This window comes from Pseudorasbora parva, chromosome 20 (genome assembly GCF_024679245.1).
Source record: "Pseudorasbora parva isolate DD20220531a chromosome 20, ASM2467924v1, whole genome shotgun sequence".
Lineage (NCBI taxonomy): Eukaryota > Metazoa > Chordata > Actinopteri > Cypriniformes > Gobionidae > Pseudorasbora > Pseudorasbora parva.
Window position 1 is genome coordinate 3908401 of NC_090191.1, and position 19829 is coordinate 3928229.

Consider the following 19829-nt stretch of genomic DNA (forward strand, 5'->3'; position numbering starts at 1 on the left):
GGAAGTGCTTTGATTGGTGGTGGCGCTGACGTTGGTTGTGCGGTGGGTGGGCCCAGGCGCCTGCGCTGTTGCTGCTGGTAAGGAGCTCTCGGACAACCTGCAGAAGCAGAGCTGGCTTGCTTCGGTAAAAAATGGCACATAACTTGAGGTGCTTTTTCTTCTGTGGTGAAATGCTCTGCAAAGCCATCCACCACTGGGCCGAACAGGGGTAGTTGGAGCGTCGAGGAAAACGGTTTTATTGGCCTCCTTAACACCATCAGGTTAAGCTATAGGTGGCGTTCCAGAATGATCAGGCTGGCCATCAATCTGCCTATGGCTTGGGCGGTGACTTTCTTGGTGTGAAGGGCCAGGTCTGTGGCGCTCCAGAGATCGGAAAGCCTCCTGATCTTGACCAGACTCACCCATATCACAGAGAAATTTGGCCTGAAATACTTGGAGAACCACCATTGAGTGGAGCGTGGAGCTTGCTTGTCCAGCGGAAGCATATGCCCGATTCGCCAAGGCTGACGTAGTACGACAGGGCTTTGAGGGATGGGCGATCTTGTGCTTCCAGCCGATCGCAGAGCGCGGGCAGAGGTGAGCCGCAACCGTTTCCTCGAGTAGAGGAAGCTTCTCATGGCCCTTTTCGATGTCGCTGTTGATGGTCTAGAGCGCGTGCGCCATGGACGGGCTGAGACGGGCAGAGTGAAGTGCATGCCATGACTTCGCCAGCTCTGCATGCTTCTCAAGGAAGAACAGAACAGCTCTCTGTCGAAGGGCCTGCTGGAGCCCCGCTAGATACCACTCGTCAAGGCGGCTGTGCGCAGGGTCAATCCAGGCCCAGGTCACCCACAGCTTTAGTGAGGACACAGCGTAGTTTGGGGTCTGCACCAGCCTTTGAGGGGATAGGGTTGTCAACGGCGCCCTCTGGGTCCGCCGTTTTTTCTGCAGAGGTTCGGCCTGAAAAGGAAATGTGAGAGCGTGAGGGACGAGGTTGGGCTCTGCGAAGAGTGCCATCCGTGAGCGGAGGGAGGAGATGGCCATACCGTCGCAGTGAGAGCAGCCGAAACCAGCGAGGGTAGTATCTGCGATGTGCGCTCAGATTGCGGTGTTCTGCCATTGGCTCATGCGGTTCCCACTGGCCAGCCAATTGCGTGTGAGATGTCTCGACACTGTTTTGACAGGGCAGTAGTGATTTTACAAATTACTTCGGTATATTCGAAAATAGGAGAATTCCCAGTGCATCTTTGACGGAATACGACTGACTGTTCAAAAGGGAAACCTGTAACAGTTAACTGAATCAATCGCTACACAGAATTGATTCACTGAGTCGACTCACTCGAATCACTTCAAACACTGACAACTCCTGCTGGTCAAAAAGTGTAAATGCAATGAGCACAATCAAACGTTTATAACTTCTGCAAACCGACTGTTAATGTTTTCTTGGAAATGTAGTTTATTTAATCTAATCTACAAATCATAAATGTAAAGCATAAGTGTCTAAATACAAAACATACAATGTGCTCTTTTGATAATTTGTAGAGTGTTTTTATAAGCTTTATGAGAGTTTCCTTTACAAGTTACTGAACTACTAGCTAGCTGAGGGAGACACTCAGAAGCTTCGGGACATACTACTTCATCGTCATCTTTAATGGACTCTGTCGCTTAGTTACATGCATCTCTTAACAGTTTAACTGCCCTGTCAATCATCGTCAGATTCGTCACAGTTTAAATCCTCCACATTCAATTTGATTTCCTTCCATATTGGAGAGAAATTTAGCCACACGTTGATCTGCCATGTGTGGGTCTTTAATGCAGAGACTCTTCTCTTGTTTGCAGTTTAAATATAATGATGCATTTAAAAGTTAATGGCCAATGTGTCATTACAAAAGTTGCTGCTGCAGGTGAAATATAATGAGGACAGGACAACAATGAATGCATATGTTTTTGTCAAGTTAAATGGTCATTCAACTTGGTTGATGGTCATTCAAACCCCTTTATCTAAACCTCTCTACTTAACCGTTGGACTAGCATGTCTGTCATGTTTGTAGTTTTTTTTTAAACCCTTTTTATCTGTTTTTGTAGTTCTAATCGAACCCTTGTCCAACTCGCAATGGGTTGTGGGCAATATCAGCCGTTAGAGTGTGCATCGATCCGCACTTCGAATTTGGACCGGAAATAGTAAACCATCCGGGTATCTTTGGAATACTCTTTTCAACTAGGGCTGCATGTTTTCAAGTTTTTCATTAACCGTTAACCGAGGCCCTTAGCGTTAATACTCGGTTAACCATAGTGTGCGTTAGAGTTATTATTTTTAGTTTATTATTTTGACGACCGCCATCTCCGTAGTGAACGCGCCTATAGAGAGAAATGCACATCATGGATTACATAATCAGAGAGTAGCCTATTTCTTTTTGTTTTAAATTGTTAAAAGACATTTCAAGCTTTCTTAAGATATATTTCATGTCTGTGAAGCATACGCTGAGTTTCGTTAAATTAGGATGAGATGCGCGCTCCAGTTCACGAGCAATGCAATTGGCCGCGAGGGCGCCTGCATGATTAGGGCATGTAGTAAAATATGCAGCCGAGAATGATTCACACAGCGTTTGACTCGTGCGGCTGAGCCTCTCCCGGCAGAGAGTTCAAGCATCTGTGGACTCGTTCCTTCAGCTCTGGCCATATTGCTTTCAGTCCGCGATTTGCTTTTTTGTTTTCTTCATTACAGTTAAAGTAACCTCTGCTTTTCTCTAGTCATTCACTTTCTTTCTTCTGCTCCGTTATGCACAGTGCGCGCGGCTCCCACTCTGCTTCGGCCCTAATGCGACTAATAGTCCAGTGCGACTTATGTTATTTTCCTCTTCATGACACATTTTTTGACTGATGCCACTCATACTCCAGAGCGACTTATAGCCTGAAAAATGCGGTAAGCACTGCATTGCAATACTTGCATTTTGCCCCGTCACTCTCAATTTTAAAGTGCTCCCACACTTTCTTTGCCCGCTTAGAAAGCTGGTCATGACTTCTTCTTGTGGATATTACAAATGTCTGGGAGCGCTCTGGCGGTCTCTAGGGGTGCAAAAATACATTACAACTAAATTCAAAGCACGTCATTGACGCCACTTAACCGAGCAAAATGTTTCACTTGGTTACGCAATTTTTAACGGTTAATCGGTTAACCATGGACACCCCTATTTTCAACATACCACGATTTGGGACATACTTATTCTATTTTCGAGTACTATTTAGTTTGGATAGTATGGGATTGTTTTAAGTGTTTTAGTCTAATCAAATGATTTAAGTTCATTAACTCTCTCTCTCTCTCTCTCTCTCTCTCTCTTTCTCTCTCTAACCAGTGACTGAACTACTGAACTAGAGCTGACTGACACAATCAGATATTTAGTTTTGAGTGTTTTTCTATTAATTATTCTCATCTTAAACAGGACAAACACACAGAAAAACTCCTGGTTAAGCAACTGAGATCAACGTGACACTATACAGATTGCGTTCATTAAAGTGGAGAGTGAAGACATAAAGATGGTGATTATTAAAATGGAGAGTGAAGACTTGAAGATTGAAGAAACATTCCGAGTGAAAGACGAAGAAACTGAGGAACCAACAAAGAAATTGGAGAGTGAAGAGTTAAAGATTGAAGAAACATTCAGAGTGAAAGATGAAGAAACAGAGGAACAAACAGGTTGGTTTATTCTCAAAGCTGAACACAGTCATTTAATGTTATTTTGTGTTTTAAACCCAATATCTACTATTATTTTAACATACCTGAACATAAATAGCAGTAAATGAACATTTATAAACATGTCTTAGAAAAAAAAAAAAAAACATTAATGATCATCTTGAGACCAAACAATGGCCATATTCGGGCAGGACTAGTTTCCAGAGGGACGTTAGTGAAATTTCGTACTTAGTGATTTCAATCCTGTCCAAATCTGATTGAGACACTCAGAAATTTAGTTTGGAGTGTTGAGGACAACAGTGTTTTAATGACTTACTGTTTTTGGCAAACTCAACGGCCCTCTGAGAAATCTAATCCTGTCTGAATGCGACTGTCTGTAATTGTTGATGTTGTATTATCCTAACGCTTCTCCTCGTGTGTTTTTTGACTTGCTGTTGGCACACCAGTCTTCAGCATACTTTAATTTCAATATGGATGGTATCTGACAAAAAAACAACAACACATACATTCAATGACGAGGGCCAAATCACAGAAACTGCAAAAAATGGCCTAGATTCCTCTGCTCACTTATATAGTGAGTCTAATACAAACCGCCACTCTATAAACTGGTGAAGTTTACTTAAATATATTTTTTTAAATGATCAATTAAAGCTGTATTAACAAATAATAAATTAAAAGACGTGTATATTACATGATTCACAGTCCCACCACTGTAATAAACACAGGGATGATGGTCTTGTTCAAACCGCTACATGAAATCACAGACGTTGAGAGATTGTGATCAGATTGTAAGATTTGTTACACAAATATCATGTCCTGTTAAAATACGGTGTTAGGTGTTGACAGTTTTGACCCATAGACCAGATATGCGAAATGAAGACCAGGAGTCAGGATGTTCAATCATCTGAGAATTTTACTGAAGAATAGTTTGCAGTTTCATCAGTAGAGTCAGCTTCAGAGTCTCTCAGGGCGGGGTCAGGCCAGACTCTACTCTACACAACCTTACAAAATTACCTCACCAGTTATACCAATTTCAAGGGCATGATTTACATTATTACAAACACGTGGAATATTACTGATTGGCATAAAGTCTAAACAATGTGTCACGCGAGAATAGATAGATGTTGTTGTTGTTGTTAATCAGGATGTATACATCAGACAATCCCAAGATTGGGGTAGTGTTGACTTCAGGGGAGTCCTAGAAAGATGCCAAGAGGTGTAGGGTGTGAGAAAAAGCGCTCCAATCCAGTCCATAGACCTGCACAGAACATGTAACACACACACACAAGACTCTAGGGCACATCTCTCCTCCAAGGTTAGTGCAGCAGTGAGCTTATCAACAGGACAAGATATCAACACCACATGACAAACGAATCTCCAGAAAGAAAAGTATGACTAATATCATCTACCTCATTCTATAAAGAAATATAAAGACAAAAATGTACTTCTATCAATGGGACAAATCACACTATATAAATGGGAAGAAATCACAATTGGTAGACTTCAATCCTCCCACCCCTTCCTGTCCTGGGGTTACTAACAACAGGCAGGATTCACCTCTTCGAAGTTCTAACTTCCTCTCCAAGGCCCTGTTGGTCAGGACCCAGAGATAGAGGTCAGGCTATCTATATCAGGGCACATAGATAGGGGTCAGACTGTCTTTGTCAGACCATCTCTGGAAAGCAAATTAGACACCATACAGCAGACATAGAGTCAAAATCATATTAAATAATAGTTAAATGTATTAATGATCAAATAAAATTGATTGTCAATAAATCATTTTTTTTAAAAAGGATAATAACTGATTATTTAATTCATGAGGTTATTAAAAATCATTCAAAAGGATAAGATGCATATGATGAAGAGGAAAGGGTGTCGGCCCACTCCCCCCTTCAACGGCTATAGGTACTGACACATATTAACATACAATTGTGCAAGTTGCTTTCAGTTAAAACACCTCAAACATGTACTTTAGTCTGGGAATACCTTAAGCTTTGTCTGTGAAAATGGGGGGGAAATGTTATGTTCTTGACATAAAGGGTCAAGAAACCCTACGCCAAATTTTCTGAGATTTTAACAGCGTTATGAGTGTTGAGCATCATAGAAGTCAATGTTATCATCCATTTTTTATATTGTAGTAGAAAACTAGTTCATTTTAAACCTATATTTAACTTCTAGGTTTAAATTTATCTTTGTAAGTTTTGTTGTTCTGTAGTACGGCAACGACTCACGACTCATCAGTCTCTCATAATTATTCATGAGTCTGTGTCCTTATCCTATGAGAAGACGACTTCAGGACTGCTTGAAAATTACAGACAGGTGACTTTAATTGGGGATTAAACATTTACATTTGCAAGACAGTGGCCGTCCAGGGCCAAAGCTGCGCAGTACTGGTCCCTAGATAGTGTATATAACAAACATTTGTTATTGGTTTTGATGCTTTAAATGTCTAACTTGTTTTATGTCTGTTTTTTCCCTGATTGCACTTAAAGAGGCGAGTCGTGACCTCAATGAAAGGGAAGAAGCCCATTCTGATAAACATCATGATTTCATGACTGGAGAAAGAACAACACAGGCTAAAAAGTCTTTCTCTAAAAAAAGAGCTCAAAAGACAGAAGCTAAAAGTTTCACCTGCCAACAGTGTGGAAAGAGTTTCACTCACACAGGAAGCCTTAAAGACCACATGAGGATTCACACTGGAGAGAAGCCTTACGACTGCCGACAGTGTGGAAAGAGTTTCAGAAATAAAGGAAACCTTGTAGCCCACATGAGAGTTCACACTGGAGAGAGCCCTTATGCCTGCCAACAGTGTGAAAAGAGCTTCAGACATAAAGGAAACCTAGTAGCCCACATGAGAGTTCACACTGGAGAGAAGCCGTTCACCTGCACTGTGTGTGGGAATGGCTTCACACAGGAACAAAGCCTTAAGAAACACATGAATGTTCACACTAGAGAGAAAACTTACACCTGCACTCTGTGTGGGAATGGCTTCACATGGGAACATAGCCTTAAGAAACACATGAATGTTCACACTGGAAAGAAGCCTTACACCTGCACTCTGTGTGGGAATAGCTTCACATGGGAACAAAGCTTTAGGGATCACATGAATAGTCACACTGGAGAACAGGCATTTGCATGTGATCAGTGCGGAAAGAGTTTCGGACGTAAATTAACTCTTAATTGTCACATGAGAATTCACACTGGAGAGAAGCCATTCAAATGTGAACAATGTGGAAAGAGTTTCACTCAATCAGGAAGCCTTATAGTCCACATGAGAATTCACACTGGAGAAAAGCTTTACATATGCCATCAGTGTGGAAAGAGTTTCACTCTAAAAGGAAACCTTGTAGCCCACATGAGAGTTCACAGTGAAGAGAAACCATTTAAATGTGAACAGTGTGGAAAGAGTTACAGATATAAAGATAGCCTTAAGGGCCACATGAGAGTTCACATGAGAACTGGTATTACAGACAGGAAATGATAACTCACACCAGAAAGAAGTTCCCATGTCTTCAGTGTTAGAAGGCTTTCTCATATTAAAGAAACCTAAAACAGCATTTCAACGGATCAGACGTCTGTGAGTGAGAACTTGAACACACTGGAGAGCTGCTTATAGTTGAAAAGGAAAACTGTTTTTCATGTTTAATACTGTAAAGCTGTATTAAATCCTATTAAATCAATCCTATTAAAAAATCAATGTTGCTATGATCAAATTCTTTCCTTATGCTTTATTAAAGATCTAGCTGCTTTCTCAATTTTTTTGTGCTAATTTTGTCATGCAGAGGCGTGTTATAAAATGTTTTAAGATAAACACTCTGAGCTTCTAATCACCCGTGAAGACATGAGGAGGAGAAAAAGAACAAAGACGAGCACAAAGAACAAAGTAACTTGTTTTATTATTGCATGAAGTTTAGGATTAGTTGGGAAAGTGCATGATATTCTAGATTAGTCCATCCGTAATGATTAATTAACCTGGAACACTGCAATAATCTCTACATGAATTATCCTACATAATAGTCCACATCATAGAAGTGCGCCTATGAAGTCGCAGCCGACATGGACCCACCAAGATACTGCCAGCAAAAATATTACTTCTTGGTGGTAAGTTTATTATTGTTATTGAAAGTGGCTTTAGAATTCATTTTCACTTGTGGATATTGCCGGTGTTCTCTGTTATGTACTGACGCGCTTTAACATGATACTGACTTGCTAGCTAACGGCCCCGTGGGGACCCGGGGTAGAATAGGTCCCTAGCACCCCCTTGCTGATTGTAAGAGGCGACAAATGGGGCAGCTTGTGTGCCGTGGGTTGCGACTCGTGTCAGTGGAGGAAGAGATCCTGGTGCTTGAGGATTTTGGCTTGCTGCGGCTGCCATATCTCCCAACACATCACTTTGGCTCCTACTTCATTTAGACGAGAGGTTGGAATGGCCCATTCTAACCAATCGGCTTGTCAGGATTTGCCCTGGATTTGGCTTTGAATCACAATCAACTATGTAGTTATCACCACTTCCAGAAGGCGCTGGCGTAGGGTCAATTGAGTAGTATAAATCTTGTGTTTATATGCTCAAGTATATCATTACTGTATCCTTGGTGTACATCCGGTGGATTTCCGCGGCACTGTACATCTCCTTGTAGGACTCCGAGGTGGGTGAGGAGCAGAGATGATGAACCAATTCTTTCTAACATGGCAAATAAACAAAACACCAAAAAACGGATACTGGATCAAGACTTGGAAGTTGAACTAACCACTAATTTTATCTTTACTTCAAAAAATGAAAATGGGCAAAGATTTATATTACTTGGGTCTCTATCAATTGATTGTCCCCTCACTAAACTGTCTCCTTTTGCTATTCAGAAAGGAATCACAGGAATAGCAGGAACAGTCAAAGATATCAAAAAGCTGCGATCGGGACAAATTTTGGTGGAATGTGTTCGGAAAGCAAACTCAGAGAACTTATTACGAGCAACAAATCTGGCAGGAGTCACTATGAAAGCATTCTGTCACCCTTCTCTGAATAACAGCAAAGGAGTGATCCGCACCAGAGAATTGCAAGACATGGACGAAGCTGATATAACCTCAGAACTAAATCATATGGGTGTGATTGATGTCAAAAGAATAAGCATCAAAAAAGATGGACAAATAATTCCAACAGGAACATACATTCTGACTTTTAACAGACCTCACCCGCCAGAGAGAATTCAAATAGGATATCTAAGTGTCACTGTGGATATCTACATACCGAACCCGTTGAGATGTTGTAAATGTCAGAAATTTGGACATGGTTCTGCTGGATGCAAATATAAGGCTGTTTGCCACAATTGTGGTAAGGATGACCATGAAACAAACTGTACTAATCTCGCTAAATGTAAAAACTGTCTTGGTGATCATGCAGCTTCATCAAAGAAATGCCCTGCCTGGATTAAAGAAAAAGAAATACAAAAAATTAAACACACAAAGAAGGTGAGCTATCCTGAAGCTCGCAAACTTGTTGAAGGTTTCCCTGCCTTCACATTGAATAAATCCTATTCTGATGTGGTTAAACCAAACATACGGGAAATTAGTACTCAGACAGAACTGACTTGGATATCTACAGACAAACCTCAAGTTGTAAGCAGTAATAAGAACTTGTCTTCACAAAAAAGCAAGAATGTATATATCCAAACTAATCCGACTCAAGACACCCAGTTGAAACAAAGAGAATCCAGAGAGAAAAAGAAATCTCAAAGCACAGTAACTCAACAATCAAATCAAGACAAAAATAGAACTAAAAAACATGATAATCCAAAAGATGTTGAAATGTCAGAACCTATGACTAGTCGAAGTCATAGCCTTTCTCCAAAGTGCAAGAATAAAGGCCCTGTACCTATCTTCCCCACTTGAAGATAAGTAACCATATAATTCAATGGAATTGTCAGGGATTAAAAGCTAACTTTGCGGAGTTACAACGTTTAACAGTTGCTTTAAATCCCCTTGATTATTGTATTCAAGAGACCCATTTATCTCCAAATGATCCCTTGACTGTTAAAAATTTTAAGATGTTTAGTGTATACCCAGCTAACACAGTAACGTTGTGAAGACGTAACCGGACCGGACCATATTCGTCGTAGCGACGTACCAAATAACGTTCCAGTGACGTAACTTTGTGATTCCCATAATCGTCGTGGCGACGTTATAGTGGGACGTTGCTGGAACGTGACGAGCACGTCCCAACGACCAAACTGGCATGTTGTGAGGACGTAACCTCAATGGACCATATTAGTCGCAGCGACATACCAGGTAACGTTCCAGCGACGTAACTTTGTGATTCCTGTATTCGTCGTGGCGACGTTATTATGATATGTCGCTGGAACGTGACGAGCACGTCCCAACGACCAAACTGGCACGTTGTGAGAACGTAACCTTAAAGGACCATATTATTTATAGAGAATTGTATTGTTTTTAGTTTATACCTTTAGGGATCAATGTATGTAATGGAAACCAATACAAACACCTATACATTGTAATAGAAAATTGCCAAGAAACACACTGCATTCAATTAATCAGCATTTATTTAGTGTTACTTTGTACTTAGCCAACACATTTTTAACAGGACAGAAAATACTTGATTCATACAAACATTACAATTAATGTATAATGTAACCAGTGATCATTATTTTTATTAAATGTATTGCATTACATTCACTAGGCTACTAGTTGCTAAACCTAAACAATAGTATATTACAATTAATATATATATATATATATATATATATAGAGAGAGAGAGAGAGAGAGAGAGAGAGAGAGAGAGAGAGAGAGAGAGCGAGAGAGAGAGAGAGAGAGAGAGAGCTTCTCAAAAGCAGTAACAAAAAGAAAAGAAAAAATAACAATATAGATTTCTAGCATTACTTGGCCCACCCAAAAATACATCAACTTTTTTTTTTGTTCAAGAAAATGAAGAATTTTGAGATCTCTCATTACTGACTGTGTCTCATACTGTGCAAACACTCTTCCAGACAGTGTTGAGGAGGCAGAGGGAGATGACCGAGAGCTGTGAGAGATGAGGAAGAGTCTCTTTCTTACCCCACCAGCGGAGGGCAGGGTCTTCTGAGGCAAAGATAGGTGGTCTGTGTCTCTATATATTCACTTTTGGATCTTTACAAACTTGAAGCTGAAACATAAAATGTACCATACTGTTGTAGTTAAGTTTATATTGCTTTTTGTTAGAAAGGTAGGAGAAAATGTCTAACTTACATGTTCCTCCTCTCCTCTTCATCCTCTTCCTTAACCCGAGCTGCACTGACACCTTATCATCCTTCTCGGCCAGCTGAAACGAAGGAGCGTCTTGGTAATGGTGCTAATCTTTTTATTGCTTTTGAAAGAAGTCTAAGAAATAATTATGCTCACCAAAGCTGCATTTATTTGATCAAAAATATAGTGAACTGTACTATATTTAGTTAACTAATATTGCAAAATATTATAAAACAGTCTACTTTTCCATTTTGTAATATATTGTAAACTGTCATTTATTCCTGTGATCAAAGCTTAATTTTCAGCAACATTACTCCAGTCATCAGTGTCACATGCTCCTTCAGAAATCATTCTAGTACAATGATTTGTTGCTTAATAAACATTTCTTCTTATTATCAAAGTTGAAAACAGCTTTTATGAGTTTGTGTAAACCAGCTGACAGTGTTGAAGAGTCATAAACAGATTTGAATCGTGAAAGCTTTGAGTCTCTTTCTTACCCCACTAGGACAGGGTCTTCTGAAGCCTCTGTAGATGGACACTTCACTTTTAATCATCTCCTGGAGGCAGTGCAGTGTTCCGCTGTGGAATGAGACTCCTCAACTTTCTGTCTTCTTCACCAAAGAGTTCTTCAGTTTCTGCAGATTTGGACTGGAACTGGAAGATGAAATATACAATCTGCCATATTATTGTAGTAAGGTTTATTGCTTTTATGTTAAACACATAACACTTACTTCAAGCTGTGTATCACCCAATCATTCCTGAAGTCATCACCAGTGACCTTTTCAATTTTCACATATGTATGGCTTGAAGACTGGTTTGAATATTGATTTCCAGTTTTAATTTTACTTCACTATATTTAATTCAAATTTAAATTGTTTCTAAAATCCCAAGATCAATATTTTGATAAGTTTTCAGCTGATGCGTGATGGTTACCATCCGATAATCACAATAAGCTTTGCGCTTTGTTACTTATGATACGAAACAAACTCTCAGTTTTCGAAGTATGTTCATTTGATCATGAAACCTACTAAATATTGTTCTGTACTTGATTACCTACCACATGTGCCTTAAGAAACATGAAGTACCAATCAAAAAACATTTCCAGCATTTATTAATCCAAATTTAGTTAATGACATTTTTCCCACACTAAGCTACTAAATAATTACCAAATAATTAAAATATTATAAAAAACAAAGGTACCAAAAAAGTTATTGGGAACTGAAAATGTTGCATATCTATAGTTTTTTTTTTTTTTATACGTATATTTAATTTAACATATGCCAAAAGCTTTATTCCTCATCAAAAAGTAGAAGTGTCTCATCTTCGGCATCCTCATCATTTTGCTCCTGTACAACCTTTCTCTGGTCCTGCTGCTGAAAATGAAAAGTATAGTTTAATGTTAGTTATGCAATGAACTGCATGTTTAGAAAACAAAAACAAAAAAACTAGTTCAAAACCAGAGCATGAGTGCAGAGAACTGACTGTTTCCTTTGTCAGATTCAGATGGTCAATGTAATTTATACTATTTTTATATATAAATGGTTTCATTATTATTCTTTGTGTTGTCACTAAAGCTAGGAACACACCAAGCCGACGCCGATCAACTAGTGGCGACGAAAGCAAACTGCTGAGTCGGCTCACGTTGGCTCACGTCGGCAGCGTCTTGGGTCCAAAGCGGTCCAAAGTTGCCCTGACACACCAAGCCGACGCTCGACATCAGACGGCCAATAGCTCGTCCGTTCTGCGCCTGCGTTAGAGGAAATACCTTTCCGTCCCAGCTGGTGGCAGTAGTCTGTTTTCGTTATTCGAAGCGGGAAACCGGAAGAGCTATAAAGATATCAGCTGTCGTTTTCGTTTCCCCACACAGACGGATTCGTGCATTTCAGAACGTTGCAAATGGCATTGCCGTTGTCAGCCCTTGGTCTTTTACTTGTGGAAGAGGAAAGGTAGAAGCGGACGCGAAAAATACAAAGAAACGCTCACTAAATGGGTGAAACCATAGATTATTACACTTGTTCACCTATCAATGAACCATAACAATAACAGGGCATAGCTCAAACAATATCCTGCAAATTGGCTCATTCAGATGCATTGTGGAAGTTAAAGGGGGGGTGAAACACTCAGTTTCAGTCAGTGTCATGTCAATCTTGAGTACCTATAGAGTAGCATTGCATCCTGCATATCTCCGAAAAGTCTTTATTTTTTTAATAATTATATAAGAAAGATGCGCTGTTCCGAGTCTTTCCGAAAAAAGCCGAGCGGGTGGGGGCGTGTCGTGTGAGCGGAGCTAAAGAATGACGTGTGCAGCAGCGCGCTGTGTGTTGAGTCGAGTCCGTCATCCCTAACAGCGGGAAAAAAACTTTATTCAAAATAAAAATATGGCTTTTAATCAGATACAGCCATACATCTATGATCCGGAATCAGACCCAGAGGCTGCAGTTGAACAGGAGCAGCAGCAAAAACGACTAGAGCAGGACGTCTCTATGTGGTAAGTTACAAGTTATACACTAACTATATAATATGCTTAGCGGCTTGTGTTATTTACATATTTATACTTGAATTATATCGTCGTATTTTTGTCTTTGAAGGTGTACATGTGAGAAGTGCAGTTGTGCACGTGTGTTTGTGTGTTTACGCGTGGTTTGTGTAGACAGTAAGCGGACTAAAAAAAACACAGACATTTGAAGCAGTCTCACTCACCCTTCTAAGGTTGGGACTGCTCCATCCTTTAGCATTAGGCGATTGGGAAAATGCGGCATCGAGCTGGGCCTTGTTTATGAAACAGTCGGCACCGAAATGCAGCGAACAGATATAAACATTCGCGCAACTCAGTTGCTGATCCGGAAAAGCAAATTACATCCACTGTTGCCTTAACGCGGGGTTTTGGAGAATCTGTGCAGGACTGTCTTGGTCTGGCAACCAAAAACACACTTTTTTGGTGACATTATGTGCTATGTGTAATTGTCACCTGTCCAGCATCCTACAAACCAGCGTTTTGATGGGCGTAGGCTGTTGCTTTCGCTCTCTCCCTCGCTCTCTCTCACGCGCTTCCGGTAGAATTGTAAGGCCCATACAAGGAAATTCTGCCCCCACTAACGTCAATGGGGACGCATGATCTCAAAAAACTTGCCGAAACTTATGACTAACCGGAAGTAGTATTTTTGACAAAGAAATACTCCCATCAAACGTCCACCTTAACTTTTGAAACTTTGTCTATGTTTAGTATGGGATTCCAAGTCTTTAACAGTGTAAAAAGATCAGTATGCATGAAACAGCATTTCACCCCCCCTTTAATGTGACACAATCTGAACAATGGCCACTTATAAGGATTGTTAAAATAAATATATGTGTATGACGCATTCTGATTTACAGTAAATTATGTTTGTGACAATGCTTGGTGCTAGTTCAATGAATTATGACAGAATTTGTATATATTTTTTTCATTGGAAACATGCCTATGGTGACATTTCTTCAAAATGATATCATGCTGCTTCATGCACATCACATAACAGCAGTTTGGAAATGAAATCTCCAGTGGCACAGAAATGTTAATGAAAATAATGTAACACTAAACCATACACTGAACTTAACTGACAGTAACCATGCTAACTATTGGTTTACAGATATTGCACTTTGATAACATTGTATTGTGGAAGTAACACATTATGAAAATATGTCTCTATTAATTGAAAATCTATTTATTCATAAATTAAAACATCAATACAGATGTGTTTATTTACCCTGCTAGTTAGATGTCAAATAGCAAAATAAGGGTTAGAATTCTGCATCAATGCAAGTACCCAAAGTCAAAGTGTTTTATTTTCCAATGTTCAGTACAATGGGCACAAATAGCTATATAGAGAATAGCTATAAAAGTAGCTATATGTGTAGATTCAGCCAAGGGTGTACTGGGCCGTAGCTCCGCCGTAATGAAGCTGGGCTCCTCACGGGTGCCAATCCAGGTGTCACTGTTGGTACCATCTGAGGGTGAACAGGATTCACTTTCAGACAAAGGTTCCTTAAAGAAACAATCAAAATGTGAACAATGTGATACAATAGATTCTTACACTTAATCACCAATAACCCATAACAATAACAGGGCATAGCTAAAACAATACCCTGCAAATTGGCTAAATGGATCTATTCAGATGCACATTGTGGAAGTTGATTTGTTGAATTACTTGTAAATAGACCCATCTGAACATTCATTGGCCACTTTACCAAAAGCAAAATGTTCATTTGTCCAAATGGAAAGAAAAAATAAATAAAATAAATTATACACACACACACACACACACACACACACACATATATATATATATATATATATATATATATATATATATATATATATATATATATATATGTGTGTGTGTGTGTGTGTGTACCCTGATAGTTAGATTTGAGGTGCACTCCTTCCTTTTTGTGTGAGGTTCTAGAAACTGCAGGTGGGTCTTCTGAGCTCCAGAACTTCCTGAGGGTCCATGTTTCTTGTAACACATGTACTGGGTTCGCAATGAATCCCACCGCTTCTTGAGCTCTTTCTCTGAGGGACAATAAAAAAAATTAAAAAAAACATTACGCTGAGTTATGTCAATTTCATGGCTATTGTAATGTTCATTTTTGTTCTACTTTTAACTGGATGTATTCTGGATGACAGCATTTTTTTTTACAGTCGCTTGAACACATTTCTCAAAACATTTAGGTCACTTTTGCAAAACTCTCCACACAGTTAGTACAACCGAAATATATGAGGGCTAAACTGTGGATTTATCATTGCTTTTGGACATAAAGACATGCATTAAGTGTTTTGATATCTTTAGTGCATTTTGAATGTGAAATTAACTGCTGTGCAAAGATGAAAGTTGCACACAACAATCTAACATGCAGGGTTTTTTTAAATATGGACTACTGAAGAAGAAAAAACTATTGCAAAAAAGGAAATCTTACCTGACATGACAACTTTATTTGCGATCTCACGCCACAGTTCTGCTTTCGCCACACAGTTGACATAACGTTAACATTTTCCCGTAGTGTGATACTAAGCTGGCCTTTGCTGGATCATGCTGATCAGTTTGTCTTCACTTGCCTCGGTCTACACAGCCATATATATTAACATGTGTTAACATGTATCGTAATGAGGAATATAATCAAATGAGACGACACCTTTCTTTTACTGTCTATGGAGGAGACAGGCGTTCTGTGTTCCCTCTTGACTCTGTCGTTTACTTGCTTCGTCACTTCCGTTTTATTTTCTCGTGCACTGGTTCGCTAGCTGAACAGCAAATCAGAACGATCATATGTCCCGACTGACCGACATGCCGCGACGCCGATTTAACATGTCGAATCGGCCGAAAAACTGCCGACGAGGACCAACGCCAGCCGACGGCGTGGAACTGTGTGGAACACACCGAGGAAACTTAGTTGGCCGACGCACAAAAACTGCCCGACGGCCGACCGTCGGCTTGGTGTGTTCCGGCCTTTAGGGACTGTGAGGAGCTGGACTGTTCGGTTTGGGGTACCTGTTCGGGCTGGGCCTGTTATATGGGGTGAATTCTGGGGGGGCCTGTGTGGTGACCTACAAGTTAAACGGTATGAGACATTCACCCAGACGCGGCCCCTTTAAGGGAGCGGGTTTTTCCGGTAGAGAAGTTCCGGTTTCACGTTGTGTGAGAGTTGTTTACATTGCTCGCTGTACAGTTTGGAAAATTATGTTGAAGTGTTAGTAAAGCTGACTCGACGCATCTCCGTCTCTTGTCTCATCAGTTACTGCACTCCACAACGTAAACATTTGAATTGGTCTGTTATTTATAGCAACATATCGTACCAAGCATATGACATTTTATTTACAGCATACAATCATGTTACAGACCACGTGAGCGGACCACATTACCAATCACAAAACTCTCCCCTCCACCATGGTGTGAATAAATCACAATCCAAATGCACAAGTTTTAGGTTATCACTGAGGTGGCCTGCACAAGCGCACATTTATTTTGACAGATTTGTGTGAAACAGGCAAAGGGCGCATGACCAAACATTAGCGACTGGTTATGGCAGATCCAATAGTTTTAAACTTCAGAGTACCCACCTTCATGGAGCGTGGCCAAATGAATGTACAAATGAGAGGTACAAGAGTCTAGTAAGACCAGGCTATCACGGTATAGGCCCCAGCGCTTTTTAGAGTAGGTAATGACATTTTTGAAAACTGACAGAATTGTTGCTGGATGGACTCAGTTTTGTTGGATCTTAGCACATTGACAATGTTATCCTTATGGAACATAATGCAGCATGCTGCCACCATGATGGCTACAGTGTGGTTGACTTCTCATTCCTCTATGACACCCCCTTTGCTGAACCACTCAAAATATGAAGAATTTCTGGAGAGAGAAAAAAATCAGCTTTTTAGGAAGTCTATATACAAGGGCACATACAGGACTACGCAAAACAAATTAAAACGGAGGCTTGCCACTTGGCATCAGTGTATAAGATGATGCACTAGAGTCAACTGTGGAGAGATGTGCCATCAAAACCCACACAGACACGAGAAAAAGCTGTTAAAATACCAGTCCACTGTTGTGGCCAAAGTGTGAAAAAGGTGAAGTGAGTGTTACTACATGAAATGAGTTGGTCATGCTGCCATGACTAGCATTCTAGGCTCACTATTGGCAGATACAGAGGTAGAGGGCTGATGTCCCTGTAGTCTTTAGAAGCACTAAAGTGTCAGACTTAATCTTGCATAAATAAAACCAGAAAAGACATTGTTAAACATTAGATTTATTTGCCGGTCAGGCTTTTACAGTTTTAATTGGTGCAGGCTTTGCGGGCTCAGCTACAGGCGTTTTGGTTTAGGCTTTGGCAGTTTGACTCCAGGCTTTGGCGGTTCCACATCAGGCACTACAGCTGTGGGCGTTGGCGGTTCCACATCAGGCACTACAGCTGTGGGCTTTGGCGGTTCCACATCAGGCACTACAGCTGTGGGCGTTGGCGGTTCCACATCAGGCACTTCAGCTGTGGGCGTTGGCGGTTCCACATCAGGCACTTCGGCTGTGGGCATTGGCGGGTCCACATCAGGCACTTCAGCTGTGGGCATTGGCGGGTCCACATCAGGCACTTCAGCTGTGGGCATTGGCGGGTCCACATCAGGCACTTCAGCTGTGGGCATTGGCGGGTCCACATCAGGCACTTCGGCTGTGGGCTTTGGTGGGTCTGCTTCAGGAACTTCAGCTGTGGGCTTTGGTGGTTCCGCTTCAGGCACTCCAGCTGTGGGCTTTGGCGGTTCCACATGAGGCAGTTTAGCTTCAAGCAGTTTGGCCGTGGGCTTTGGCAGTTCCACTTTAGACAGTTTAGCTTCATTCTTTGGCGGTTCCGCTTTAGGCAGTTTAGCTTCATTCTTTGGCGGTTCCGCTTCAGGCAGTTTGGCTGTGGGCTTTGGCGGTTCAGGATTCACTGCATAGATATAGATAGTCAGCTTTAGTCTGTCCTTTCAACCACAGTCAGTCTCAAACAGCACAAATATTCAAATCATGAAGAGCATTCAAATCTCTAAACTTAGAGCGAGTGAAAGAGAACTATTCCTCTGTTAATTTTGTAAAGCTACTCTGTGCTTCAAACAATACTACGCACTGAATTTAGGTACTAGTGTCATGGAGTACAATAATATTTAAAAAAAGCCTGATCCAGACACTACATAACCCAATATAAATACAGTTACCTGTATATGGAGCCATACACTGATGTCCACATCCATTGCTGCAGCATTTCTCATCGTTCGGACAGTCATGGTCAGAAGCACACAACTCAACACACTTTCCAGCTCCAGATTTTGTGCTGAGACACACTCCGGGCTTTGCTGTTTAGCAGACACATGACAGAAAAGAGATCACTGAATGCTGAAGGGCTTGTTCACTGGCGTCAATGAGTAGTTTTTACTGGAGTATTCAGTCTTTCTACTTCATAGTTTCATGTTTTAGTTCAATGTGTTACTTGCTGTTTCTTTGCAGTTTGTGAAATTTACTATGACTTTCTGAATAAAAAAATTTTCATGCTTCTTTTGAGACCTCTAGCGTCGATCATTAATTGAAACTCACTGAAAACAGGTGGCACACACACACGTCCATTGCCAAAGCGACAGCATTTGTGTCCTCCAGAACAGCCTCTATCAGAAGTGCATCCTCGACTGGACGGCACAACCATCAGCGTCACCGGACACTGACCCGACACTACAGAAGAGGATTCAAGAGGAACGTTAAGGGAGACCAGGGAGTGCTGTAGTAGTTTTACAATGAATCACAAACATAGTATTCATATAGATCTGATTCAAATAAAGTATAAAATATTTTATCACTAAACTGTGCCAATCAGTTTTAAAGACAAAGAGTACTGCAACCTAGTCCAGTAGGGTGTGTAACAAGTACAATGCTGATAGAAGAAATAGACAGTCAATATGTCGTTCATAAGTTTACTATTGCAAATAAATGTACCGTTTCAGAATAATTTTTTTGTAAGGCACTTATTTATGTATTTCCTCAGGCTGTGTAACGAAGCTAAAAGACCTTCTCACCTACGACTCCAGCATCTATTGTGCTCAAATAGTCAGATAGACACAATAACACAGCGCTCAACGAGCAGAACACTCGGGCTGTCATCCTCTTGACCTGCAATCTCAATGAAAGCTCCTGCAAACTGTGAAGCTCACAAAACTACACAGAAAACACGCACTGCTGAATCCTACAACATAAGCCGCTGTATAGAGGGTCTTTAAAACCGCCTTTTTAAAGATCCAAGCTCTGGGTACCGCCAACCCTAATGAAACGCAGCTGCCTGTAGTTTTAGCCTAATCTTGCCGGCCTTGATTAGCTTGTTCAGGTGTGTTTGATAAGAGTTGGAGGAGCGGAGGGGAGCACGCATTCACAGGGTGCTTGGCAG

The 19829-nt window shown here is 40.7% G+C and overlaps 2 protein-coding genes and 1 long non-coding RNA gene across 4 annotated transcripts in view; 1 reads left to right on the plus strand and 2 right to left on the minus strand.

The window, feature by feature from the left end:
• Positions 1–19829, plus strand: part of LOC137049905 (zinc finger protein 271-like) — a 47453-nt gene that overhangs the window by 7369 nt on the left and 20255 nt on the right. Inside the window, exons 2-6 of the mRNA XM_067428655.1 lie at positions 3420–3673; positions 6163–7148; positions 8528–8768; positions 10667–10703; positions 17719–18179. Coding sequence (XP_067284756.1) covers positions 3514–3673; positions 6163–7148; positions 8528–8768; positions 10667–10703; positions 17719–18179 — 1885 coding nt within the window. The 5' untranslated portion in view covers positions 3420–3513. The remainder of the gene's footprint in view (positions 1–3419; positions 3674–6162; positions 7149–8527; positions 8769–10666; positions 10704–17718; positions 18180–19829) is intronic.
• Positions 10683–11539, minus strand: LOC137049430 (uncharacterized). Its single transcript, XR_010899590.1, has 3 exons — positions 11399–11539; positions 10905–10977; positions 10683–10821 (listed from the first exon to the last, which is right to left on the minus strand). It is a non-coding gene; the product is annotated as an uncharacterized lncRNA (long non-coding RNA).
• Positions 17661–19655, minus strand: LOC137049338 (saposin-like protein 11). 2 transcript variants are annotated; one of them, XM_067427861.1, is made up of 5 exons: positions 19465–19655; positions 18992–19123; positions 18616–18753; positions 18331–18350; positions 17661–18294 (listed from the first exon to the last, which is right to left on the minus strand). In XM_067427861.1, the coding sequence occupies exons 1-5, from the start codon at positions 19547–19549 to the stop codon at positions 17734–17736; spliced, it is 936 nt and encodes a 311-aa protein (XP_067283962.1). In that variant the 5' UTR covers positions 19550–19655; the 3' UTR covers positions 17661–17733. The 2 variants fall into 2 exon arrangements, with proteins under 2 accessions (XP_067283962.1, XP_067283961.1); XM_067427860.1 differs by having other exon boundaries at positions 17661–18350.